Source organism: Equus przewalskii, chromosome 18, assembly GCF_037783145.1.
Source record: "Equus przewalskii isolate Varuska chromosome 18, EquPr2, whole genome shotgun sequence".
In the NCBI taxonomy this organism is placed as follows: Eukaryota; Metazoa; Chordata; class Mammalia; order Perissodactyla; family Equidae; genus Equus; species Equus przewalskii.
In genome coordinates this window covers 46,851,512-46,878,357 of record NC_091848.1, presented here as the reverse complement: position 1 = coordinate 46,878,357, position 26,846 = coordinate 46,851,512, and the positions used below count along the sequence as shown (strand labels likewise).

The 26,846-nt window shown below is 39.5% G+C and overlaps 2 protein-coding genes across 9 annotated transcripts in view; one reads left to right on the top strand and one right to left on the bottom strand.

Annotated features, from left to right (window-relative positions):
* Nucleotides 1-7,606, bottom strand: part of ATG3 (autophagy related 3) — a 27,108-nt gene extending 19,502 nt beyond the window's left edge. For 2 of the 3 annotated variants that reach the window (XM_008530198.2, XM_070581978.1), the window contains exons 1-2: nucleotides 6,798-7,051; nucleotides 4,016-4,057 (exon numbers count right to left, since the gene is read on the bottom strand). In XM_008530198.2, the coding sequence (XP_008528420.1) occupies nucleotides 4,016-4,057; nucleotides 6,798-6,869 (114 nt within the window). In that variant the 5' untranslated portion in view covers nucleotides 6,870-7,051. Of the gene's footprint in view, nucleotides 1-4,015; nucleotides 4,058-6,797 lie in introns of all 3 variants that reach the window. The other variant, XM_008530206.2, reaches the window with a different exon arrangement.
* On the top strand, nucleotides 7,366-26,846 carry SLC35A5 (solute carrier family 35 member A5). 6 transcript variants are annotated; one of them, XM_070581977.1, is made up of 8 exons: nucleotides 7,479-7,618; nucleotides 8,527-8,675; nucleotides 11,338-11,439; nucleotides 12,949-13,047; nucleotides 14,379-14,509; nucleotides 17,032-17,099; nucleotides 23,186-23,966; nucleotides 25,333-26,846. In XM_070581977.1, exons 5-8 carry the CDS (start codon nucleotides 14,432-14,434, stop codon nucleotides 25,399-25,401), a joined length of 996 nt encoding a protein of 331 aa, XP_070438078.1. In that variant the 5' UTR covers nucleotides 7,479-7,618; nucleotides 8,527-8,675; nucleotides 11,338-11,439; nucleotides 12,949-13,047; nucleotides 14,379-14,431; the 3' UTR covers nucleotides 25,402-26,846. The 6 variants fall into 6 exon arrangements, with proteins under 6 accessions (XP_008528390.1, XP_070438078.1, XP_070438077.1 ...); XM_070581976.1 differs by having other exon boundaries at nucleotides 14,376-14,509; XM_008530168.2 differs by lacking the exon at nucleotides 11,338-11,439 and having other exon boundaries at nucleotides 7,366-7,618; nucleotides 14,376-14,509.

Sequence of the window (26,846 nt, the reverse complement as noted above, 5' to 3'; positions counted from 1 at the left end):
GCAGCTGAAAACTCAATGAAAATCTTTGAAAAAATTACTAAACAGATACAGGTCTATGATGCAAGCATAGTTTATTACATCACAGTGCACATTTCTTCTTCCTCTTTTTTTTTTTCTTTTTAAATTTAGGTAAGAGCCAATTTTGAAAGCTTTTTCATGCTCTTAAAGGAATCATTAACAAAAGTGAGAAATGTAGTGCCAAAACAATGAATGGGGAAAACTTAGAAACTTTTGATTTTTTTGGAAAACATCAAGACAATTAAGAAAGTGCCTCCTCTAACAAACCTTGGACTTTCTAGGCAAGCTGAACACTGTACAAGGTTTCGGTTTTCTTCAGAAATAAAAAACAGACTCAGGAGAAACAGTTTAAGCTTCTGAGAATTTCCATCACCCATGAACACGAGCTGATCTTACTGCAAGACGGCAATCCTGCTTATTCTTAGAGCAGAAAATGAAAGTCTGTTCCGCACAACCGCAGCGTCCCGACTGGAGCACTGTCTGCACATACTTTCCCAAGGACTCTATTTCACAACAGCTCCAACTTCAAATCACCAACAAGGGTTGACTACACAGCAAAAAATTACAACGTCTTCCATCTTCCAAGGTCTTTCTGAGAGAAGGAGGTCTATACACAATACTCTAATTTGAGTAAAACTCTCTAAAATAAGAATTCTGAGAGTAACTTCTTTTAAGATACATTAACGAGATAAGATTTGGCAGCATATTCCCCCCAATAGCAACTTCATGAATGTTTCTGTTCTTTTATTTCAACAAATCTTTTTATTATTTAAACTGGTCAGGTAAAGACAAAAAACCCAAATGAAAACAATACTCTCTTCCTCAAGGTTTAAGCATTTTGGGTCACTGCAACCAGGTGCTTACATTTAACTATGTGGCTCTCAGGAACTAATTCATCACCACCACACGAGTATTAATTTAATCAAATGCAAGCAAAACAATAAAAATTAAAAAATTCTTTAATGATATTGCCTTGAGGTTATAAGACTGTGATATTTTATTCCATGGCACCTCTGGTGGCATCTATTAAAAAAATAACAAAAACACTAGAAGGTAAGGAAAACTATAAAAGAACATAAACTGCACTGATAATCAGTACATGTGTACATCTGCCCTCATTCGCAATGGCATCGTTACATGCTTCATATGCTCAAATGAAATAAAATCTAAGTTTCAAATTTCTAAATTCTCAATATTGCTTGCAGTAGCTTTCTCTTAGTGATTAAATATTAAGTAATACTGAATAACTCCAAGATAAAATCAATATACATACATACATTTTTTTTGCTGAGGAAGACTCACCCTAAGCTAACATCTGTTGCCAATCTTTCCTCTTCTTTTGGCTTGAGGAAAATTTGCCCTGAGCTAATGTTTGTGCCAATCTTTCTCTATTTTCTATGTGGGCCACCACCATGGCATGGCTGCTGATGAGTGCTGCAGGTCCGCACCCAGAAACCAAACCTGGGCCACAAAAGCGGAGCGTGCCACACTTAATCACCAGGCCAGGGGCCAGCCTCAAATATTAATATTTTAGTGAATAGATTTATCCCTCAAACTACCCTCTATTACTAGTACTCTACTTAATCAAGTCACACACATTGTACACCAAAGTATTTTTAGTCAGACAATACTACATTAGGTAATGCCTGTCCCTCTTTTTAAACATAATACTTCCACACCGCTCAAGGAAAACAAAAAGATACCTGGGGGGCTGACAGCCAGAAGCCCAGAAACAGTAACATAAAACTAATGAACTGATGAACTCAGCATAATATTTATCCAAAGCAAATTATGTCTTCTCATTTTCCTCCTCCAGACTCATTCTAATCTAACTTAATCCTGTAATTGTGCTCTATCCCAATCCAGCATTATGTGGTTAGTATCCAGCTGAGCTAGTTTCACCTTGCGTTGTTTACAAAGGGGGAAAATTCATAAACCACTTCATGACGCAATTAAGTGTAACAGTTATTCATTCTAGGATTAGTAGCTGTTTTAAAACAGTTAGCTTAATTCTATCCAATGACCACAGACTTGCATCTCTAACTCCAACTATCTATTTACCAATTAGTCATCTTCACATAGAGAGATAAAGCCAAAGAGCACAAGAAGAACAGTAAACTTTCATCTCTACTCTTGATTTCAGATACTGTTTCAAGAGCCATGTCTAAATTACACCTTCAGTTGGCAAGAACATTAATGATATCCTTAAGATCAAAACTTAGTTTTATTTGGCATTCACAGTATTAAACTCATGATGTCTAAGGTAGAATGGGTTCTTTAGAGAATGTCAAGCCAAAATCTGTCATTTTATAGATGAGGAAACACGAGGTCTATGCCTAAAGAGCTTCATCGATTTGCCCGCAACAGAATAAAAGAAGTTAAAGAAATGGGTTTAGAAGGCTGGTCTTCTAGGTTCTTTCCATACCACTGATAAAGAAATGAAAAGCAATAGGATGTACTGGAGTACATGAGGAAGCCATTTAGTTTAAAACTAATTGAGCGCAATCTTGTTTTTCCAAAAGGGCCTGACATTGCCTACTGAGCATGCATTGTACATCTGCTTTAAACATTTCCTATGTCCCAAAGTCAAGAAAGATACCCCTAAAGATAGGGATGTAGCTTCCCCCTATATCAGCATTTCTTTGAGGATAAGCATCTCTTCCTGGAAACTAAGGATTAACTAGTGACCCACTGTGCTCACCTTGTGACCACTGACCTGCTGACCACTGACCTGCTGTGCCAGCTAAGCATCTTGTGACAATTCTAAAAGGGACGCTCCTGTCATATGTAACGTATGCTCTTTGTTCCAAGATGGTATATAACCACACTGTACACTCCACTTCTTTGATGCCCTTCCTTCCTTGGGGAAGGCAGGCCCCGGGATAATCCTCAGATCTGGCTCATAATAAACTCACCCCTATTTTGATTTATAGATTGATTATGGATTATTTGCACTGACACCACCATGTGTCTTTAGTAAAAATAAAGACAATTTTAGAGAAAAAGATCAGTTCGGTACATCATTCTTAGAACTCACAAGGATTCGGGACTGAAGAGATTCCATCACAACTGAAAAGTGAAAGATCAGTTACTTCTCTGGCTTGAGGTCTTGGAATTTACAGTAACAGCCAGATCATACAATATGGCTCATTTCAAAATGTTTCTTTCAAAACAATGAGTAAAAGTTTTACTGCCAATGAGTGATGCTTTTAATAAGAGTTAAAGTGAAACATAAATAAATTATTTGCCATTTATTAAAATGAAAAAAATAATCCTGATGCAACCATAACTATTCATAAAACTGCAGTCTAAAAAGATTTTTGGACTAGTATTTATTTCTCAAAGGATAACTAAATAAACTATCTAAAGGACAGAGAACACTTCCATTATATAGATTTGGTGAACAAGTAAAATGATTCCTCAAAACATAATTCTATGTTAAAAGTTCAATAAAACACAACTGGCCTATAAAACAGCCATTATTTTCAGCATTAAGCAGATTCAACATTACTTGGTTAACAGGAGAAGTGAAAGAATGGTGAAAAAAATCAGTGTTAAGTAGTATGTAGCAATAAAATATTGAAGCTGAACACTGAGAGAAAACAGTGAGCTGAAGTTTCCAAACGGAAAGCCGTGAAGATTCATGTTTGGTGTACACAGAGGCAAAACCCAGCAAACACCTCAGAGCCCACTGTGCAGCTCAAATATGAGGGAAATCTTATGACCACTGACATCTTTTCCATTCCCTCTCCCACCCTCATTTCGAAACCAAGAGGAACTACAGAGAAATAAGAGAAGTGGCAAATCGAGAGGAAGTTACATTTTCTTCTATTCTATGGGAAGAAGAAATCCCCATAAAATTGCTAATATAGTCAACAGAATCTAATTTTACCCAAATCAAGATTGAAATTCAAGATGTTTTCTTAAAAAGCAAAAAAGCCACTCTGTTTAAGATAATTGTAAAACATAATAGCTTCAGAGTATCTTCAACACTCACCTCTTCTGGGGTGATAACACCTGTTTCCTTAAACTTTGATTCCTAAAGAGATTAAAAAGAGTAACACTATTATACTGTCTTTCACTTTCATTTAAAAAATGTTTGTGGGTAACTATTTGCCTGTCACCTTTCTAGGCAACAGAACACATGTAGAAAAACAATTTATCACTGGTACCTGAACCTCAAGAAATATACAAGTCTAATGGAGGAAACTGACATGAAAATAATTACAATGCACTTTGGTCAGTGCTATAAAAGAACAAAACTCTCTGGAAAAACACTCAAAGGTTTATACAAACATTAGGCTTTACAATGATTCTGTGGAATGACCAAATACCTTTATCTTACAGAATAGTAAAAATGTCTTAAAGCTGTTTAGACCTTACAATTCAGCCTATGTCTCATTTAAATCAATATTAGAAATCAAATCTAGAAGTCATCAATCATTTAATACTTTCCCATTATTCTCATCTCCAATAAGATATTGGTACAATATTCTCTTCTCTAAAGCAAAGATGTTATTTACCAAATTTTTATAAATTTTAAGTTGTATGTAAGACTTTTTGGTAAATTCATTTATGAATATTATTCATTCAACAAATATTTACCAAATAATTACTATGTGCCAGGCACTATTTGAGGTAATGAGGATAAGAGTGAACAAAATAGACCAAACTCATCCTTGTCCTCATAGTTAAACTGTAGTGGAGGGAGAAAAGCCAAATGGTAATGAATACCAGGAAGAAAAATGAAGCAGAGAGGAGACTGGTCAGTGGTGGAGGAGAGAGGGCTATTTCAAACAGGATGGTAAGAGAACAAAGACTGCATCAACAGGTGACTAGAGCAGAGACCTCAAGGAGAGGAACCAGCCACAAGGCTGTCTGGGGGGAGAGCATTTCAGGCAGAGAGAAGGGCAAAGGCAAAAACCCGAGGCAAGAAAGCACTTCATGGGATAACAAAGAGGTCAGACTGGCTTAAGCAAAAGAGAGCAAGGGACAGAGTAGATGAGGTAGAGCCCTGAGCCAATCAAGTAGAGGCTTGAAGGCCATCCATCATAAGGACTTCAGCTTTACTGTACATAAATCTCCCAAACCATGATTTTTCTTAACTTTCACTTGTTGGGAGAAGTCACTATTTCTCTCCCAGGGACTTAAGTTTTTTCTCCTTGCCTTCTCATGTCTCGTAGGAAACCACAAGGATTCTCTCTGTAAACCAACAGTGTGCACAGAGAGGCGCAGGAAGGGTCATTAATTCTGCTTTCCTTATTACTAAAAATACACAGTGACAAATGCATATGGAGAAGCTAACACTTTCTTTTCAGTTGGTGAACAAGTAAAATGATCCCTCAAAACATAATCCTGTAAGTTCAATAAAATATAACTGGCCAATAAAATAGCAGTTTTATATTTAATTTGGGAATTCTTTTTCTCTTGCTCCTCTCTCCCTAAAACTAAAAAACTTGTAACAATCATGTATTATTTAAATCCTGTATTTTTAGGTAGACATGTTTCTGAAAAAATGAGATAATATGCAAAAGAATCCTTTGAATCAAATGTCAAAATTATTTTCAATTTCAAAGCGACTGAATAATCTTAAGATGGGTTTCGCCATAAACAAATTTAAGCACAGCAAGAGTTGGAATTCTCATTTACAAACCTGCCTGACTTTTTTCCCTAACTTGGCCCAACAAAGTATCATTTTAAGATCAGTCTTAAAAATAAACATTAAAAAAGCAGAGGACTAATATTTCCCTTTGTCATGGAAAGAGAGCAAAGTAAACCTGTCCACTATTCTTCTTGGCACACCAGAATAACTTCTTGAATACAGAGGACCAACCATTCCCAAGAATATTTCATCCCCACACTAAGATTTGTAGCTTTAATTGAAAGCTTTAAAAAAAATTTTAATTTCTTCTCTTAAAAAAACACTAACAAGAACTCGGTATTCACTATCCCTGCTTGCTTTTCAGAAAGGAAAAACAGAGTGACAACAAACAATTTACTCTCAACGAGCTATAAAATTAAACTTGAATGCACTTCTGGAAACTCATCTTTGAAAAAAGTCACTGCTGTAACAGCTAATGTGTCACGATTTTTACTTTAAAAATGCTGTATTACTGACAATGTAAAAAACCCATTTATATCTAGGAGGGTCAAGCTGCTCCTTATTATCACTGAAGTCCAAGCTTAACAACTAGTTTGGGCTATTTTAAGGACTTGGGAAAGGGAGTTTTTGCCTGTTAGCTGGGTTCAATGGTACTGATAGAGATGATGACGCAAGTTTCACCTTGTTCCTCTGAAATCTAACAAGCTGGGACCTCAATCACAAGTTACAATTTCAAACTCCTAATTATAAAGGACTTACTATGAAATCTGAAAGAAAAAAAGTGACATGTCATTCTAGTACCAAACACTGATTTCATTTTTTTTAAAGATAAAATCCTTGTTTAAAAAGTTCAAAAGACTTCCGATATTAGGATGTCACCTTCTCAAATCCACTTAGCTGAGGACCACCTTTCAACTCGACGCACCCAGATGCGCCGAGTTCCGACGGATGGAGACAGGAGTTCGCATAAGACGCTTCAAGTCTACCCTAAGGGCCAGAAAGCCCTGAGAACCGCCAGGTGAGCCCTCAGGTGGGGGCTGCACCTTTCCTGCGTCCCACTCTCACCCGCTTCCTCCACCTCTCCCCGCCCGAGAACACCGAGCCTCCCCGGCGCCGGTTCATCCCTGCCGAGTGGAGGGTGCGCCTGACGGCCCCTGGCAAACCCGGCCCGGCTTACCTTGAGGACCGGGGTCAGGTACTCAGCCACTTCCAGTGCCTTTCCCTTCACCGTGTTAATCACATTCTGCATCCTGGGGCCGGAGGAGCGGCCGGCCCCGCGACCGGGTGGGAAGGGCAGCCGGGACAGGGCCCGGGAGGCAGAAAATGTCCCCGCTCCCGCCGACTCTTATCGGCACCCGGCCGGTTGACTCGAGGGGACGGGACGCGACGGGACGGATGGGACGAGGGGGAGGGGCGGCCGGCGCCGCGCGCGAGGGCAGAGCGCGCTCCTCGCGCCCCCGGCAGCGCGCGGCGGCCCGGGCCCAGCTGTCACCTGGCCGCGAGGGAGGCGGCGAGGCCGAGGGGAGGGCTGGCGGAGAAGCGGGCGCACGCGCAGCTCTCGCCCTCTCCGGAGCTGTCTTCTCCCTCTTGCCGCACTCGCGCCCCTTCCGGCTTCCCCTTCCTTCTCTCACTCTCTTGCCGTAGCTCGGCCGCCACCTGGGCCTCACGTGACACAGGACTCTCCCAACACGTGACGCGAGAAAGGCCGCGAAGGGGCGGGATCAGGCCGCTTCGCCCCTCCCTCCGGAAGTGTAACACTGAGTGCGGCTGCGCAATGGGCACCACGCCCGCTCTCTCTCCCAGTCGGGTTCTTAGTGTGCTTTTTGTTCTGGAATAGAAGGCTCCGGGACGGAGGCTTTTTCGCTTTTCTCTCCTTCCCATAGCCTTCCCGCCTATGGACCCTAAAAGCTACTACTGCTGCTGCTGCGGAGCTAGACGGCTACTGTCTCAGCTCTAGGATGTACGCTCTTCCTTTAGAAGCTCTACGGAGGGAGTGAGGTAACCGTGCCCGCTGGCAAAGGAGTGCGCGTGCGTGTGAGGCGAGGGCGTGCCAGAGAGCCCCACTGCGCATGTGTGACAAGAAGGCTTTCCCTGCAGGTGGAGGGAACGCTGCCTTGTAGGGGAGGTGTGGCTTTGGCCTCTGTGCGCTTGCCCGGTTCGGCAGTCGGTGTTGGCCTTTCAAGCCCATCTCTCACCGATCTTCCAGGCACTCCTGTGCGCTATTCCTGCACTGAGAAGCTTTGGGCAAGTTACTTACCCGGCCTAGACTATGAATAATATGCATTTCTGCTAGGGGCCATATTCATTGCTTTAAGCTCAAGTCGCATCTTACCGGCAAAATAATCGTGAGCACTGTGTAGTGTCTTCAACACATCAAAAGAGGGCCTTAGGGTCATTGATTTCTAAATTCTCGTCTACTTCTAACACTAGTTCAGTATAAATTAACAGCATTGTTGCAGATATTTCCATTTAGGTCATTATTGTAAGGAAATCTTTCCCAGTAAGCTGTTTTTCCTCTTCTTAGGGAAGAGCTGCCACTGAGGAGAACAATACAAATCTGAAATTCTCTTCTTCTAGAGTTAAGTTGCTAATAAGAGTGAAAGTTAAAGAATTGCTTTTTTGCAGAATTCTGCTGTCCCAAAGTGTCAGTGGCTCACTTGCTGCCTTTGGCAGCAGTTCTAATCTGGCCTTTCCTTTTCTGCCATTGGAATTTCCCTTCCTATCAAATTTTGACTCCTTTCGTTTCCTTTCCCCATAGCTTCTCTTTACTTCTCAACTTTCTTGGTTCTGATATAGCCATAGCCAGACTTCTAAAAATTCCTTTTTGTCTTCTTCAGAAATCAATGGTATTTGCATTATGCTTAATCTGCCAGCAGGTTTGCTCATGAACTGTTCTTCTCTTTAAGGCAATTAAAAAGCAGTGGAATGGAAAGTAAGTGCTGTGGTCATCCCCTATTAAGCTCCCTGTCAACGATGTATACATTCCTGCTAGGGGCCGTATTCATTGCTTTAAGCTCAAGTCGCATCCTGCTGGTAAAATATTCAGCCAATGAAGGTAAGTTAAGACTTGGAATATGTATGCAGCATTTCCATCTAATCACACATTCTCTCTCCTGTTTTTGGTTTCCTTGTGTATAAAATGGTGATAATACCCTTTAAGCACTGGCTTCATGGGAATGATAAAGAATGTTTAAATTTGATTCTTCAACCTTTGATCCTTAGCAAGAAAAAATTTTCGTGCTGAGTGAAATTTGGGTCAGTCAAGTACAGAATCAAACCCTTTATAGAACAGATCATAACATCTGACTATTGCTTCAGTCAACAGCACAACACAACAGTGTTTCTGGGCCCATAGCAATATGTATAATTATAACTTATTTTGAAGGAGACAGGAGGATATATTTGGTCACCTGGCATTTATGAGGTCATATCTTAATTGCTGTATCAATGTGACAGTACAGATTATTAGCTATAAATATGTGCTCAAGAAATCTTGTTTTTCTTTAATGTAAGAATTTGTATTTAAACGATTTAATTCAACAAAACTGTACTGAGAACTTCTCACTAGTTATTGAGGTCACATAAGATCTTCACGGCATGACCCTTAATGGTCTGCTTGGGGCTCAGATGTGTATATAAGTCTCTACTTCAGTTAACGTTTTTCTGCCAGGCACTAGACTAAGTGTTTGTAACAGGATTCAAAGTGCAAAAGACATAGACTTTGTTCTCAAGAACTCACAGGTTATTAGGAGAAACATACATGTAAGTACATCACGAAAATAACAGTATAATAAATGCAGTTCTACACCAAAGGTGCAGAGATTGTTGAGAGTAGAATGTGATATATTCTGTCTGGCAGAGGATGATGTGGAGTGGGAAGGGATCAGGGAACACTTCCCTGATGAGGTGACGGTTGATGCACAAGAAGACAAGATGGGCAGGCTTTTCAAAACAGAGGCAACAACCTATAAAAATGAAGAGATGCATAAAAAAGCAGGATGGATTGTGAGACCATATAGTTCAGAATTGGCACAAAGCTGAAGGGCTTGGAGGAGAGGGAGGTAATACTGATAGTTAAGGACTTCATATGCCATCTGAGGAGCTGGGACTTTATTCTCTGGGCCTAGAGTCTGGGGGATAAGGAATACTTGAAGGATTATGAACAGGAGGGTAAAATGAGAAAGACTTTTATGATAGCTGGATGGAGGATGGACTAAAGGGGAAGAGACTGGAAGCAGGGTAGCTAGTTAGGGGCTTATTGCAAATTCAAGCCACAGATGATGAAGACTAACCAAGGCTCTGGAAGTAGAAATAGAGAAGAAGGGTAGATTCAAGAAATAAACATAGAAAAGATAGGACTTGGAGACTATATTGAATGTAGAGATTAAAAAGGAGATGAAATATTGGATAGTTCAGAGGTTTCTGGTTTGGAGTAAGAAGTGGATTGATGATGTTCTCAGCTGAGATGGAGACTTAGGAGGAAGAGCAGGTTAGATAGAGTTCAGAGAGATTGCAGTTTTAGCTACATACCTTCCATGAGGCCAGGAGCTGTCCCCTTGTTCAGTGCAATGTCCTGCAGTGTCTAGCACATCACATATGTGAGGGAAATGCCAATTAAATGAATGAATAGGAGGTAGTTATTCATAAGGGTGTGTTTAGTGAGCATTAAATGTTCCAGAGTACAGATTTGGAGACGTTAATATTAAATTGACATTTGAAACCCTAGGAGCAGAGGGCTAATCAGGGTAAGCACACAGAATGAGAAAACAAGCCAAGATCAGGACTCTGAGGAATGCCAAGATTTCATAGTCATGCTGACGCTCAGAAGGACTCCAAGAAGGGTTGTTAGATGAGGGAACTAAATGTATGTCACTTGTAGAAGAGAAAGAATGAGTTTGAAGACTGAGAGGGAATTGCAGCGTTATAAGATAAGGATTAATACATGCCTTTTGGAATTAGTAATTAGGAGATATTTGTTAATGTCAGAGTAGGTAGGTTGAGTACAGTGTTGATTGCAGAAACCAGATTGCTTGGGGACAAGACTTGAAGGGAAAGTGGGTAAAATGGAGATAATGAATGTTGACACTGTTTTAAGGAGAGAAGGAGAAGGTGTGGTAGTTGGAGGGGTAGGATCTTATATTTTATTTTTCAGATGGGAAAGTTTTAAGCGTATTTATAGGCCAAGGAGAGGAAGCCAGTTTATATAGTGAAAGATAATGGTGATCTGCTGAAGCTAGAGAAAATACTTACTGGAACAAAGTCCCTGAAGAGAAGGGTGGGCTTTAAAGGGGAGAATGGGTGAATACTGGGGCCGTGGCCCCTTTCTTTGGGACTAAAGGGGACCCAGTAAGGATGGATGTGATGTAGATAAGGGGTGTGTGTCTGGGTAGAAGGTGAGTGGAAGGAGGTCCCACATGATGCTGAGACACAGTTTGGGATCACCCATGACGGAAATATGAGGAAAAACAATAAAAGCAAGAATGAGTTAAAGAGCAGTGACAAGAGGTTGAGAGTTGTAATCTGAAGGCCCCTACCCCAGTTCTTGTGTGTGCTTGTTCACTCATGTGTGTATCATGGTAGAGATCAATGCAAAATATTATTGGAAGTTAACAGAGTGTGATTTCAGTCTAGCTTTAAGCTCAGAAAACGAAGAAGGAGACATTTTAGCTGGGCTTCGAATGATGGAGAAAGTTTAACAGGCAAATAATTGAATTCAGGTAGACGTTTATTAAGTGCCTACTGCATGCAGAACACTTACCTGCTGGGTCTGTGAAGATGACTGACATGATCCCTTTCTCGTAAGGAGCTTACATTCTAAGGTAAGACATACGTGTGAAAAAGAACTGTAATACACTGTGACAAGTACTGTTACAGAGGTTTATAGGTAGTGTTACAGGATCAGAGATGAATAAACAATTGATTGTGCTTCAGTTGAGAAGGTCAGGGGAAACCACAGAAAAGAGGAAGGGTGTTCTGGGTAGAAAGAATGTTGAGTTGGCATTTTTCGTCTGTACTTGGCCAGTTTTGGTTTTTAATATGATGACCAAGGGAAACAAGCAAATATTTTCAAAAGGAGGGAAAAAGGCACTCCTCAGAATAGAACCTAATCAAGTTTATGTTTGTCCTTGGCAAAAATATGGAGTAAGTTGTTTGTAAGCATTTAGGAAACAGGTAACAGCTAAGACCAAGGTGTGCTCAGCAAACCTCACTGCCTAATTAGATTGACTTGTGAGTTAGGATGTAGCTTGCCAACTTGTCAATGCGTTTGGATGTGTCAGCGTATTTTCTCTTGGCCCTAGAGGTAGCCAGGGCCCTGGGCCACTTACCTCTTGCCTCAAGTGGCCTTCTTTTACCCTGATGTACCATTTATCCCGGAGTGCCAAACAAATATTGTTTCTATGCATGCGATGGTGTGAAGCAGACAGGAAAGCTCTGAGTTAAGGAAACATCGCAGGCAGGGAGTACCTTCATTTTAACAAGGCAAACAAGTCACACAAGAGGAACCATGAGCTAGGTAATAGTTCAGCCAGGTAAATTCATAGCTTTTTAATGAGTCAGGCTCTGAGTGGTAATTAATGATCAATGTAGAAGGCGTCTCTTATGCCATGCCACAAAGCTTTCTTTGCCCATAACCCTAGGCACCTCAACATATGTACCAGCAGCTTGGATGAAAACATGAGAGGCATGTTTATCAAATTCAAGGAGAATAAAATGCTGAATGGGGTAGGGAAAGCTAATACATTAGGTGAATTGATTCAAAAGTGCAAAATAGCAAAGCCAACACGATGAAGTTTAATAAAACCAGTATTAAAATCCAGCTTTTAAGTTTAAAAACAGCTGTAAATTATTAACTGTATGTAAGTGTTGATCGTTGTTATTGCCATTGAGTCAATTCTACTCTGGCGACCCTGTGCAAATCAGAGCGGAACCCTGCCCAATCTTTCTGCACCATCCTCTCAACTTGCGGTGCCATATCAGACAGTGCTCTGCTGCTATTCATAGGGTTTTCATGGCCAGTTTTTCCGGAAGTGGGTAGCCAGGTCCTTCTTCCTGGTCTGAGTCTGAAAGCTCCACTGAAACCTGCCCACCATGGGTGACCCTGCCGGTATTTGAAGTACTGGTGGCATAGCTTTCAGCATCACAGCAACATGCAGCTACCACAATGTGACAACCAACAGATGAGTGATGTGGTTCCCTGACCAGGAAATGAACCTGGGCTGCGGTGATGAGAACAATTTATGTTAACCACTAGACCATCAGGGCTAGCTATGTATAAGCATTAAATGGAACAAAACTTATAGTAAAGAAACGTTTCTCTTACATTTCAGAGAACAAATACGATTATCTTCCAACTACTGTCAATGTGTGTTCGGAGCTGGTAAAGCTAGTTTTCTGTGCAATTGTGTCATTCTGGGTTATCAAGAACGGTGAGTCTTGAAATGGTACTATATACTTGATAAAAGTCACAGAATCAAAAACTGTTAGAACTGGAATGAACGTTTTATATCACTTAGTCTAGCCTATTAATTTTATACGTGAGGACGCTAAGATGCAAACAGAAGTGTGATTAGCCATATTCTACAGTTGGAGAAGCAGGCTCAAAGAGAAAGTGCTCTGCAGGCTGATGGGAGGGGGCAGAGCCGGGACTCCAGCCCATGTCTCTTAGCCTCCTGTCTGTTGCTCTGTCTCATGACTTGTTTTTGCAATGGGTCGCGCAGTGAGTTTTTATTCACATTCAGGATTTTCTTAATTACCACTGTCTGACTTGATATGTAGCATATTGCAGAACAGTCCCCATTTCCTTCAGGGGAGGCAGCATAATGCAATCGAGACAGTAATACAGAGAGACTGAATTCTGGGGCAGATCATTTTAACGTTTCTAAGCTCCAGTTTCATTAATTGTCAAATAGGGATACTAATCCTCCCTCACATCTGAAGTATCTAGCCTTTGTGGCTCTTCGTATTTATTAATTCTCCACCTTAGTTTCCCATTTATTGAGCCTTAGCTCTCTGCTCCTTTGACCTGCCTCCCCACATGAGGTAAACAGAATTTAGAGTATTAAAGGTTTGCCCAAGAAGATGTCTTTTCATACTCAAGTGTTTCAATCTGTGCCGTTTCTAGTTAGTGGAATACATTTCTTAATCTCATGAAATTCATGCGTTATTTATAGGGCTTAAATCATTTTCTGTCTTTTCTTTTTTATTTTGTATTCTGTCTGTTATGGTACCTCCCAAGTTTTTGGAAGTCTAGAGATGGAGTATTAACTCATATTAGGATTAGTAAAAGTTAATTTTCTCTACTCTGACATGTATATAAATTTTCACCTAGTATCTCCCTTTCCTGATCCCTCCCCGGGAGGAAAAACATCCCAGCATGAACGCTTGATTTTTTTCTACGTATTTTAGCTTGTTGATCTCTCCCTTGGCATTAGGCTCTCCAAGTAGTAAGAAAAACGGTAAGTATCCTGAGTTGCCTTAAGTGACACTTCTATCTCAAGTTAACAGGAATTAGGAAAATCTCTATTCCTAAGGTGTTGCTGATTGTCAGTGATGAGGCACAGTGGTCGATTGAAGAAAGACAGTAATGAAATCCTGTATTGTCTTTGATTTCTTAAGGCTAATAATCACTTATGGAAGCAAGTTCATAAAGCGTCTTTTAAAGAATTGTATCAGAAGTCAGACACAATTTACTTTCTCTAAAAGTATGGTGATTCTCATGAAGATCATTTGTTTACTGGTGTATTTCTTTCCTTAGAAGATCATCAAAGTAGAAGCTTGAGATGTGCTTCCTGGAAGGAGTTCTCCAATTTCATGAAGTGGTCCGTTCCTGCCTTTCTTTATTTCCTGGATAATTTGATTGTCTTCTATGTTCTTTCCTATCTTCAGCCTGTAAGTAAATATGACAAAGAAAATAGCATTGGAAAAACACAGAGAAATGAATCTCAGAACTAATCTTTCTCTTTTTTTTATCGTTTTCCTTGGCGTCGTTAGTTTCTGAGTGCCCTTCCTGGCCTTCCCAAGGTTTGACCAGATCATCTGCCTACTGACCAATCTGCTTGCCAGATTCTCTCACTGCTATAGATCACTGTATTAAACTGTGTGGACTGTTCTGCGGGAGTTGCTCCCTGGGCAGCGAATCTGGAGCCATCTCTCTTTGTGTAACCTTCATCAGTCTATTTTCTGAGCCATCCTATGGTCACCAACCTCTAATATTAATCTCAGCACCCAGGACCTCTAAGCAGAGTTCCATGAATAACTCAGAAAATTATTACTCAGTGCACCACTCTTTCTTACACTCACTTTAATGTAGTTTGTATGTATTCTATTTGTATGATTTTTTTTTTTTGTTAGTCCTATCATTTAACTAACAAGTTCTTCAAGGATGGAGATTATATCCTCCCAACTTTAAATGTTATCTATAGCTGATAATATGAGCAATATTTCTCATCTCTCTTGGCATCCTCCATGCCAGCTTAGAGAGCCAGTAATAATCAGAATTAAAATTTGGCCTTCTGCTTTTACCTATTACTCAGTTTGGGTCACGTGTGTATTTTTCCCTAATATTCTGTAAAATGAAGATTTCTGTTGCCATTGTTGCCAAAATGTGTTTTAAGTTTCTTTAAAGAATAAATTCAGGCGTTTTGATTATAAATAGGATTTTATTGGTTTAGTGTATCTGAAACCTCTTAAATATAGCCAAATCAGTTTGAGCGTGGGATGGAAAGAAGGGATCACTAGAGCAGTATGGGAGAAAACAGGAGTTTGATTCTTTTGCCTCATTCAGAAGCTGTGTAACTAGCAAGCCCCAACTGCTCTAAGTGTCAGTTGCCCATCTGTAAGATAGAATCATGTTACCATACCAGCCTGAAGGCAGAGGCCTGGGCCAGGTGATTACCTGAGGTTCCTTTCAGCTCTGTGATCTGTGCTGTTAGTAATATTCATCCCATCTAAAATGTGTTCTCGCCTAAATTCTTGCTTCCACTTTGTTTTTCAGATCTGAGAATTCCTGTACCCAATGACATAATTATCATGTTCAATAAGTATATATTTGTTGTATTTTATTGGTATCCAACAAATCAGCTCTAAATTTGTATCCCTTTTCTACATCCTCTGTGCCAAAGCAAGACTGCAATTTCCTGTTCTTCCAGCTTATTGCTCTGCTCTTCCTTCCTGATTGTGTACAACCACATATATTACCAAATAAATTACATGGCATTTTCCGTGTATTGCTGTGCCCAGGTCTAGTTGGAAATAACGATGCATGGAAGTTTTGGGGCACAGCTCTGGTATTTTGTTTGCTCTATACTGTTGCATGGAAAGAGTTTTCAGAATCCATCAGGCCATCCAGGCCGCCTGGTTAGGTGCGTTTGCCCTGTCATTGTGGTGACTGACAGACCTACCACTTCCCTACTCTTTGTTTCCTAACTGGGAGTTACAGAGAAGGACGCTGAGAAAACCTTAAAATAGTGGTTCCCATAAAAATTGAATAGAAAAACAGCAATGTTGTGTTCTTGGAATTTTTGCTAGTTTTTATTGGATTTACTCTTATTTCTTTAATTCAGCTGCAGATTAGCCATATTTGCTGGTTATAATAGACTGTTGGTAATCTTTGGGATTTAATCAGCTTAAAGTGACAGCAAAAAGAAGGGCAGGGTGAACTAAATCAGTAGGATTTGTTTTTAAAAATTATTAATGTTGTCAGATCCAGTTATGGGGAGCTCTGATAAAATTTCCTACTTTCTGGGCCAGAACATACATACACACGTTCAGAGTACTACTCTCATGTGAAATCTGACTGAATTCACAAAAACAAACCTGTATAAAAATCTGGCTGACACCCTTCTAAGTGTTTAGAGCAATGTGAATAAAGAGCTGTCAAACATGAGTTTAGAAGGGAATCACTGGTATTGAGTCACTATGGTTCAACCAGGAAAATTGATTCCATTCCTGGAATGGTAAAGATGCCTAGAAACCTGCGCCTCAGCTTTCTTAGTATGTAAATGGGCCTGGCAATACGTGTCTTCTCTCTACCCATAGAAGCAGTATTAAAAGGCTGTAAAGCACTGTGAGAGCTTGAAAAAGTATATTTTAAAAGCATGGTAAACGTTATTTCTAGACCTAATCCTTTAGAGTTTGTAAATATTTCCAGATCTGCACACACAGATTATTTACACAGGCATTTGCTGAATTTCAACACATTTTTCAAAGGCTGTACAATAATTTGATCATATCTGCATAAATTCAACAAGCAATAAAAATGGAATTTAATAATACTTTAGTGAAATAGCTGCCCTAATAACCCCTCTGGTTTTTGACCAAAAAGCCTTTTTTGTCAGATAAACCACGAAGCTGGGAGATTTCTGAGGTCAGTCTTTGTTTGGATTGTAACACTATCTTCTTTTTCTTTCTAGGCCATGGCTGTTATCTTCTCAAATTTTAGCATTATAACAACAGCTCTTCTATTCAGGATAGTGCTGAAGTAAGTAACTCGTTATGAAAGCGTATATCATACTTGAGAACGGCACAGCCTTGTTTCAGGTGATATGCCCAGAGCACCGAACGCTCCGAGTCCCAAGGCCAGGATTTGATTCCTAGCTGGCTCTATGTATTGGGCGAGTTGTTTACCTATCTGGAAGGCAGCTCCAGTGCTAGCCTGTCTAAACCCTCTGCAATTTGATATTTGAAATGTTTTTTCTTAGCAGCTCAATAAAGAAATATAATTGCCTGGGTTATTATTATTCTAATTTTTAGTGCCAGGTTTTCAATAAAGAATTCATGAGGCTTTTTTTTTTTTTTTGCATAATCTCTGTACACTAACAGGGAACCAAGAAGTTCCTAAGATTAATACGTTTGCTGTTTGGAGTTTGGAGATGGTAAAGAGTGGCAAATTCTTTATTAAACTACTTGAGATAAATACGTGATGTAAGCTCTAACTGGCAGAGGATTTGCATAAGGAATCTAGTCAATATTACAATTAATCAGAATGATAGACTTTTAAACTTTTCCAAAGCTATCACCAGTCTTTCCTATCTCCAGGACGACCTTTGAGTAAAATAAACATTTTGAAGTAGACAGGCTGTGCTGCAAAGCAGAGGCCATGGTGTCCTGAGCTGATATGGGATCTGGGTGCTTAACTCCAGTTTAACTTTTCGTAATGATGATGATGATAAAAATAAAATTAACTTCTTGTTTTATTTGTTGTGATTGGTTTTTTTTTTTAATTTTACATTCACTTTCTCTTTTTAATTTCTTATTTCTCAATGTGCTATGTCATAGCGTGTTCTTCGATGATTTGTGTGTACAAAAGGATGAATGGTTTGGTACATAGGCACTCAGTAAATATTTGTTGCATACATGATGCATTCAGTACATAAATTATATAGAATTCTTGAAAGATTTTCTCTACCACGAGAAAACTTTAATTTAATGGCTGATGTGAGAGATGGGAAAAAATGAACATTACATCTCGTCCAGTTGAAATGTTAGAGTGCACTGGAATTTGCTTTTGTATCATATTCTTCATTTTATTTATGAATTGTGAAAATAATTCAACTAGCAACTTAAAGAATGCTGTTCCAAAACATTGTGAAGTCTTTAAAATCAGCATGAAAGTCACTTTGTAGGATAAAAAGTTGGCTTCTGAGAAAATACATGTAAGCAATAATATCTTTATGTTGATTTTTGTGATAAAATTAGAGATGCACTTCCATGAAGGAAAAAATTGGCTCTGACACACAATAAAAGGCTATTTAATAAGGGAGTTTCAAAAAAGAGTCTCAGAAACATATTTTCTTAAGTAAATTTTTTTCCTGTGAAATGGCGGTTTATGAGCACACATGGTATTATGCTTAAGTTATATAATACATAAGTATTATGACAAAATTACATCAATTTAAAACTGAATTTACCAAAGAGAAGCTAGAAAGTATGTATTGCCTGACTTAAAATTGGCCAGTAGCTCTGGTTGTGCCTGTAGTTGTTTCTTTGCTTTTCCTTTAACTCACTCCAGAGCATGAGCCATGCCTGTGCGGCCGAGGTGAGGGGCCACTCAGCAAGGCCCTGCCCAGTGCTGGCCTGAGTGCTCGTAGGCAACAGGGCAGGGGAGGTTCTTCACCAGGCAGGGACAGGAAAACACTAAGGACTCCTCAGGGCCAAGCGCAAGCTGAGGGCCTTTCTCCACTCTTTCAGCTTAACCCACAGTGACTCCGGGAGGCAGGTGCAGTTATTGTCCCCATTCATCAATAGATTTGTCCCAAGCCGATACGTGCCCGCATCCCACAGCCTCTGAGCATTTTGCATTTTTGGGTGGCTCCCTTGACTGGAAAGGAGGGATGTCTGGGGTGGGCAGGCCTAGGGGCAGAGGGACCAACTCAAAATGAGCTGCCCCTGTCCAGCTGAGCATGCCAATGCCTTGGGCAAAGATGACTGTAAAATTTTTAAGCATTTAAACTGTTCAGATTAAGAAAGTTAATTCTTAGTGTAACCAAATCCAAATCTATTTATACTGTAAACTTTAAATGTTTGCTTGTAATACTATTAATTGCAATATTAATTGTATTATTGCTAGGGTTTTCTGCTTTTTTACTTTTGTTGAGGAAGATTGGCCCTGAGCTAACATCTGTTGCCAGTTTTCTTCCACTTGGTATGTAGGATGTCACCACAGCATGGCTTGATGAGTGGTATGTAGGTCCCAACCTGTGAACCCCAGGCCACCAAAGCAGAGTGCGAGAACCTAACCACTACGCCACTGTGCTGGCCCCTATTGCTAGTTTTAATAATAATTAACATTGTTATGAACTAAAGTTCAAAACTTTTTCACGTATTTTACCTCAATATTCAGAACAGTAATATTGATTCTAAGACATATGTTTGCTTTGTTGTTGATATCTCACTGTTTTGAATCTTTGGAAGTTAGTTATGTTAAAAAGACGGTAAAATCACTCCATTTTTATTATTTCCTCAAGCACTAACTTAGCTCCCAGAGCGAGTCTTAATTTGACTGATTCACAAATCAACACCGAAGCTACTCTTCATAGAACTAAAATAATATAATAAATCTAATACTGTCTTTTATGAGAATCTTTTAAGAGTTATCTATTACATTTTAAAGTGAATTTAATTTTGTTCTCCTTTGATCTTTTTGTTGTTGGTAGTGTATGTTGCTTGTCTGTTTTTCCCTATTTAAGTAATCTACTTTCTGCAAATCATTTGATGATTTTTTTGCTCGTGGCAATAAAATAGTCCAGTGACTAATGCAAGAATTACTTAGAAGAATTTGAAAGTGGGAAAAAGAAAAATGTCACCATCCATATGTCTTCTTCTCTTTCCTAGAGAAACCCCATGTGAATGTATAGATATGTTCTTTGAGATATAGCCACTGGTTCAAAGTGGAAACTGATGGCAGACGTTCTGCGTCAAAGCCTTACTGGTTTGCTGTTATGGCTGAGTAGTATTCCATATATATATGTACACACACTCACAAACACATACACATCTTCTTTATCCTTATCCATTCATATGTTGAGGGATACCTAGGTTGCTTCCAAGTCTTGGCTATTGTAAATAATGCTGCAATGAACATAGGGGTGTATATATCTTTTTGAATTAGTGTTTCTGTGTTCTTTGGATAAAACCCAGAAGTGGAATAGCTGGATCATACAGTATTTCTATTTTTAATTTTCTGAGAAATCTCCATATTGTTTTCCATAGTGGCTACACCAATTTACATTCCCACCCAGCAGTGCTTCCTAGTTCCACTGCCTCCAGGAGGGCCGGTCTGCCCCCCTTCGGATGTATAGATGCATGGATCTCTCAGGGGTCCTGGTGTGCTGTGCAGAGTCCCTTGTTGGTCAGTGGATGTCTGCTTGGTTGTAACTTAAAGGGAAGTGGCAAAGGGAACAATTCACTCCACCACGATGCCGACATCACCTCTGCAGCATTCTTTTGATGAAGAGCTGAGGCCTTTTCCTTGAGTAGGTATAAAATTTGCTGATTGGAGTTCTTTGGCTTCTTTCTTGCTTGAAGTTACATTGATTATACATCATCCGTGATTTCTGGGTTCACTTTCTTTAAAGTAGAGTAAGTCCTTGAAAAATACTTTTAAAGTAGCTTCTCCTAGATTTTTATTATTCATTCTCTAATGTTAAAATTAGCTCACCTATACCTGATTCAAAGGCAGTTTTTTATCTTGTGAGTGATTTGCCTTTAACTAGTCTTCCTAAGCATTCAACTTAGTTTTCATAAAAATAGCAATCCTTTTCTTTCATTCGTAAGTTATCATTTATGTAATTATTAAAACATTTGATTCCAATAATGAGATTACCTTGTGAAAACCCGTTTAGAAACATAGACTCTGTGAGCAGACAGTTCACTAGGAGCAGAGGCCTGCCGGTGGGGCCGCCTTCTAGCTGCAGGTGTTCAGCTCTGAGCATGAATGTGAATGTTTTCCTGGGGCCATGGACATCAGTTAAGTGAATTTCTACTGTTGCATTCACCAAACTGAGGAGCAAACTCTTCCATGTACAATCCGTCAACATTTGTAAGAGTTCAGATCCTAACCTCACAGGATAATTTGTTATGCTTTTTTTTGGTTTTTGGGGGTTTTTTTGGCCAAACATCTACTATTTTCAGCCTAATCCTTAATAATTTTTACCTTCCCTAGAACATTACCTTGAATGAGTAATTATTTGCAATAGGTACTATGTAGCTTGTTTAAGGCTTTGTTTCCTTGGATGCTTTTTTCTCAACGTCAGTATTAGTGGAAAATCTATAGCTGTGAGAATTGAAAACTTCTAAGGAACTAGAGATTATATCGTTGCCTCGTTTGTGTTGATATGCAGTAATTGGTTATATAATGATCTTTATAAATTGGGCACCCGTTCTTCATCTCTGTCTTTTCTGCTTCCATTGACTTTGCTCCCTACCACCTGATGTATACCAGCTGCACCATCGGAAATTTACGTGACTAGTTCACGGTTCCTGACCTCATGGCACATGGCTATGCTAGCCCCATCACTCTGTGCTAGATCTGGTTATTTGAAAGTATCTACGCGATAAGCATATGATAGTGTGCACAGGTGTCTACTATCTAGGCTGGTCTGTGCATGTAGCAGTTTCGTAGTGTGAAACTCCATGGAAGCATTGGTGCAATCAGACACATCTTTCTATGTGCATGCTGGGAACTCAGAATTACACTTAAGTGGTGCAGTGGTCCAGAAGGAAGACGTGTAAAACCATGGCTCAGATCCCTTCCTTGCTCTTTCATAAATGCATGACCTAGGGAAGTCAGTTAACCTCTCAGAACACTATTTCCTCCATGAGAACAGGAATTGCCTAACCCATTAGTAGGTGCTCAGTAAATGCTCCAAAATTCTTGTAAGTTCTGATTCTCTCCTGTTGCATTACACTTCTGCCATTGCTTGTATTATTCTCTTCGTGGTGTCCCTCTTCTTCGCCTGACTAATTGATCTGCAGGCTTGAAGATTCTGTTCCCCTGAGAGGCCTCTCTGTCTAGCCCAGCCTGAGTCAGCAGCTGCTCTTTCGTTAGTCAACATTGTACATTCTCGTTGCGTTTGCATACTCTCCCCTCTGCCTAGGTATGTCACCAGCTTCCTTTTCACATGGCAAACTCCAGTTTATTTTTCATCTTTGAGCTCGTGTCATTTCTTTGAAGCGATACCTGATTGTTTACAGACTCTAGTGTTTCTTCTTCAGTGTATGTCAGTTGTTCCCTGTATCACTTGTCACACATTATATTGTCATCATTTAGTTTCGTGGTGCTCTCTCTGTTAAAGTGTAAATTCCTTGAGGATGGAGATCAAGTCTTTTTTATCTCCCCAGATTGCCTGGCACATATTAGCTGTTTATGAGATGGCTATTGAACTGAATGAATCTGCAAAATGGAATAATAATAATGTCTTCTATATCTCACAAGTTTGTTGTTTGACAAAATAAGGAATTGTTAGGACTTTGTAGACCGAAACACTAAAAATAACTTTTCCTTGCCTTATCAAACAGTGGATTGCTGTAAAATGCTTTATGATTAGGCTCTAATCCAGGAACCAGCTTCCTCCTTATCTTTTTTGGGTCATAAATACATTTGAAATTTGACAAAGCTTTGAAGGGTGCCCTGGTGGTTGGGGAAAGGCCAGGAATTACCTCTATAGAAGATGTGGCACCCACTGCAAGGATTCGCAGATTTCTGAAGCTCATCACATTCTGGTTCATGGGAACCAGGTTGAGAATACTTACTTTGTAGTGAGATAAAAAGATCAGCTCTGGAGGTAGAAAGGGGGCTTAGTTAAACCTCCAGGTTAAAAGGAAACTTACTGTGAGGAGAAATGACTGAATGGCCTTACGGGACAGTTACTATAAAAGTAAATAAAAATGTCAAGTTTAAGGAGCAGAAGCACCAATGGATTTTGAGCTTGAATTGGAAACACTAGCAAAAACTGGCTGCAGTTCATTCAACCAAGTACTCAAGAACCTGAGTTTTCAGGAGAAACAGTTGATATGGGAGGAGGGAAGAAAAACAGTAGTAAAGTCTTGTTTTTCATCTTTGAACAGGAGGCATGTAACCTGGATACAGTGGGCTTCCCTCCTGATTCTGTTTCTGTCTATTGTGGCCCTGACCGCCGGGACTAAAACTTCACAGCATAACCTGGCAGGACATGGATTCCATCACGATGCCTTCTTCAGCCCATCCAATTCCTGCCTTCTTTTCAGAAGTGAGTGTCCCAGAAAAGACAATTGCACAGCAAAGAAGTGGACTTTTTCTGAAGCTAAGTGGAACACCACAGCCAGGGTTTTCAGTCACATCCGTCTTGGCTTGGGCCATGTGCTTATTATAGTGCAGTGTTTTGTTTCTTCAATGGCCAATATCTATAATGAAAAGATATTGAAGGAGGGGAACCAGCTCACTGAAAGCATCTTCATACAGAACAGCAAACTCTATTTCTTTGGTGTTCTTTTTAATGGACTGACCCTGGGCCTCCAGAGCAGTAACCGTGATCAGATTAAGAACTGTGGGTTTTTTTATGGGCACAATGCATTTTCAGTAGCCCTTATTTTTGTAACTGCATTCCAGGGCCTCTCAGTGGCCTTTATTCTGAAGTTCTTGGATAACATGTTCCATGTTTTGATGGCCCAGGTCACCACTGTCATCATCACAACAGTGTCCGTCCTGGTCTTTGACTTCAGGCCCTCCCTGGAGTTTTTCTTAGAAGCCCCATCTGTTCTTCTGTCCATATTTATTTATAAAGCCAGCAAGCCTCAAGGTCTGGAATATGCACCTAGGCAAGAAAGGATCCGAGATCTAAGTAGCAGTCTTTGGGAGCGCTCCAGTGGGGTAAGTTTGTGAGGATGCTGCTTTTTGCCTGTTCTTCCCAAATTCAAAGCATGGTTATACAAGTGCTGATTTATCAAAGGAGGTATCAGATCTCTGTGACTTTTAAAAGTCATCCAACAAACATTCATTGGACTTCTTATGTGAGCAAGGGCTCATGATAATGCTGTCAGGTGTCAAGAAAAACTATAAATCCAAGTCTCAACAATGTCATGCATTGAAGGTATCAGAACATTATGGAGTTACTGAGCTGGAGGGTGCCTCAGGTTGTCTGGCCCAGTCTCCCACATTTCACAAGTGAAGGAACAGACTTGGAGAGGTAAATGGTCTACGGACAGTAAGTGGAGGAACTGGTGCTAAACCCGTGAGGTCTGACTTCTAGTCCATTACTCTTTCCAACCCACCATAGTTGGGAAAATAAGCCTCATTTGTCAGAAAAGTTGGTCTTCAACATTAGGAAGTCTTGTTAAATGTAAGTAGAATGCCTGGCTCCTTAGTTTTCCCATAGTTATTCATAAACCACAGTGTACCAGAAGTGCAGGCCTTGTTTATCTCGCTAAGAAGGTGATTTTCAAAAGGATCTCTAAACGTAAGAGAAGAACATTTTCTAGAAGAATACTTATGCGGTTAGTCTGAATAAGTAGTTTTGTGCGAGTTTGCTTATAATTGTTTTAGGAGGGTCCATCAGTCATCTTATTAGCAAATTAATAATGGTCTTTTGGAGATTGAAGTCAGGAGTAAGATATATGTTATAAAAGATGAAATAGACACCTCTATTAGCTTTAGATTTACAGTTTTCAAGAACACACAAAATATGAAATACTTCACACAATGAATATTTCACTCTTTGGGAAAATTAATCTGTTTCTTGTTAGAGTTCATGACAGAGCTTCCCTTGGTAATACTTCGGAAATGGTGGTGCAACAGGTTCTTAAGATGAAAAAATTAGAGCCTTGGGTCCCAAATGCCCTGATCTCAGCCACAGTATAAATTCAAAAGTCCTGTGTTCTTTTTTAGTGGTCTGATAACACTGCTTGCCCTACTTCTTAGGTAAAAGAAAATTAATTTAGGCAACAAGGCCTAGTTGATACCTCTCTCTCCAATCTTTAATCATTTCCTGTCAAGACCAGCAGAGGGTGCTGCTTACTGTGCTCATGATAAGTTTGAAATTGAAGTGCTGAGGAGCATTTCAAGTTTTCACCATCTCATTATACATCTAAAATTAACTTTCAAGAACTTGTGTTTATTTAATTTCACTTGACCAAATTATAGTTTAATGAAATAAAACCTATAATTTGTTAGTAATCATTAAAAATGCTACATTTCTAGTTTTGTTTTAATTAATTACTGATTTCGTGTTTCCTTTTAGGATGGAGAAGAACTGGAAAGACTTACCAAACCCAAGAGTGATATTGAGTCAGATGAAGATACTTTCTAATTGGTACCCAAATAGTTGGCATCTCTCACAAACCTTATGCTCCCGTTTTCAGCATGTGTAATACTTGTCTTTTCACTTCGATAAACCGAGAACATTTATAAAGCATAATCCTCTCTGCATATATCTAACCACTCCCTGAACAGTTCCGTCCAAGACTTAGAGTCCCCAAAGGCTAAGAAGTTCTAAGGAACTGACAGAGGAGTAATAGCATGGAGGCTGCGTTAATGGTCCTGTGCTTGATAAGTCAGGAAGAAATATTCGCAGATGATTTTCCTCGTCCTCCAAGGTTCCAAAAAACTTGTAGTAATCATGTGAGCTGGACCCTATAAATATACAAATAGAGATCGGTTTGCCAGATAGTCGTGATTTTGTAGTTCTACTCTGCATGCCGAGGTCTTCCCTTTTTATCGTTATAAATATCACCTAGGTTGTCCCTTGAATTTTGAGGCCCTGGAGATACACATTTTGCAATTAAAAGCAACATGACTCTTTCTAAAAAATTTGGTGGAAGGACCTTACTGTCTAGCTGCAACACTGATTTGAGGTTTAGATAGTCTGTGCTAAATGTTTTGCTAAAGAAGCAATTTTTCAGAAACAAAATCTCAGAAATTTAATTTCTAGGAAATCATAGGGAATTTGATTTTTAGTGATTGTCTCTTGATGTTTTTCTACAGAAATAAGCTTTAGTTTAGGTGAAAACTGGTTGTAAGTCACTACACTTATCACTTGTATTTTAAATCACTTACGCAAGCTGCGCTGGGTTTTTTCTCAGTTTGACCTCATTACTCTTGGATTATTATATTTTGAAGAAGTAATAAGCCATTTCATTTTATTAGTTATTAATTAGAACTTAGGGTGATTATATGTATGTTTGTCATATCCTGTTGCTACGAGTTGAGACAGTGGCTTGAGAATCATACCAGATTGTCAGTAAGATTTATGCCTAAGATTCCTTTTAAAAGGATCATTTTGCAAACAAATGACATTTACTGAAATACGAATAGTATAACTCTACAAAGAGGAAGGCCATTAATAAATAAAGCCCTTTACAATAATGACATTTCACACTTCAAGTGCATGGTCTTTTTCAAGGTATTTTTGCATGCAGCCAATTGACTCCATGAGGTAGAGAATTCTGTCAGGTGATAGGTAATTTAAAAGTGAGAAAACGGAAGTGACTTGCCCAAGGTCATGCAGCTGGATGGCGATTGGACAAGAGTCAGCTTTAGCTAGTCGGCCTGTGTGCTTACAGAGTATCACACTGCAAATGTGTACACTGCACTTTAAGACGTCATCCTGATGCTGTCTATTCATTTTTTCTCTTCTTTCCCCTAATTTTTGTACAGAAGAACATAATACTGTTATATAATCCATCTGTAATATCCAGAATAATATGACTGGTAAGAGTTGGTGGAAATTTATAAATAAAATAATTATTAAACCTA

Coding starts and splice junctions, on each gene's coding strand:
- SLC35A5 (XM_008530168.2), top strand. CDS start 8,546: ATGGAAAGTAAGTGCTGTGGTCATCCCCTATTAAGCTCCCTGTCAACG. Junction 8,676..12,948: donor AAAATATTCAGCCAATGAAG/GTAAGTTAAGAC, acceptor CTTACATTTCAG/AGAACAAATACGATTATCTT. Junction 14,510..17,031: donor TTCTTTCCTATCTTCAGCCT/GTAAGTAAATAT, acceptor TTTTCTTTCTAG/GCCATGGCTGTTATCTTCTC.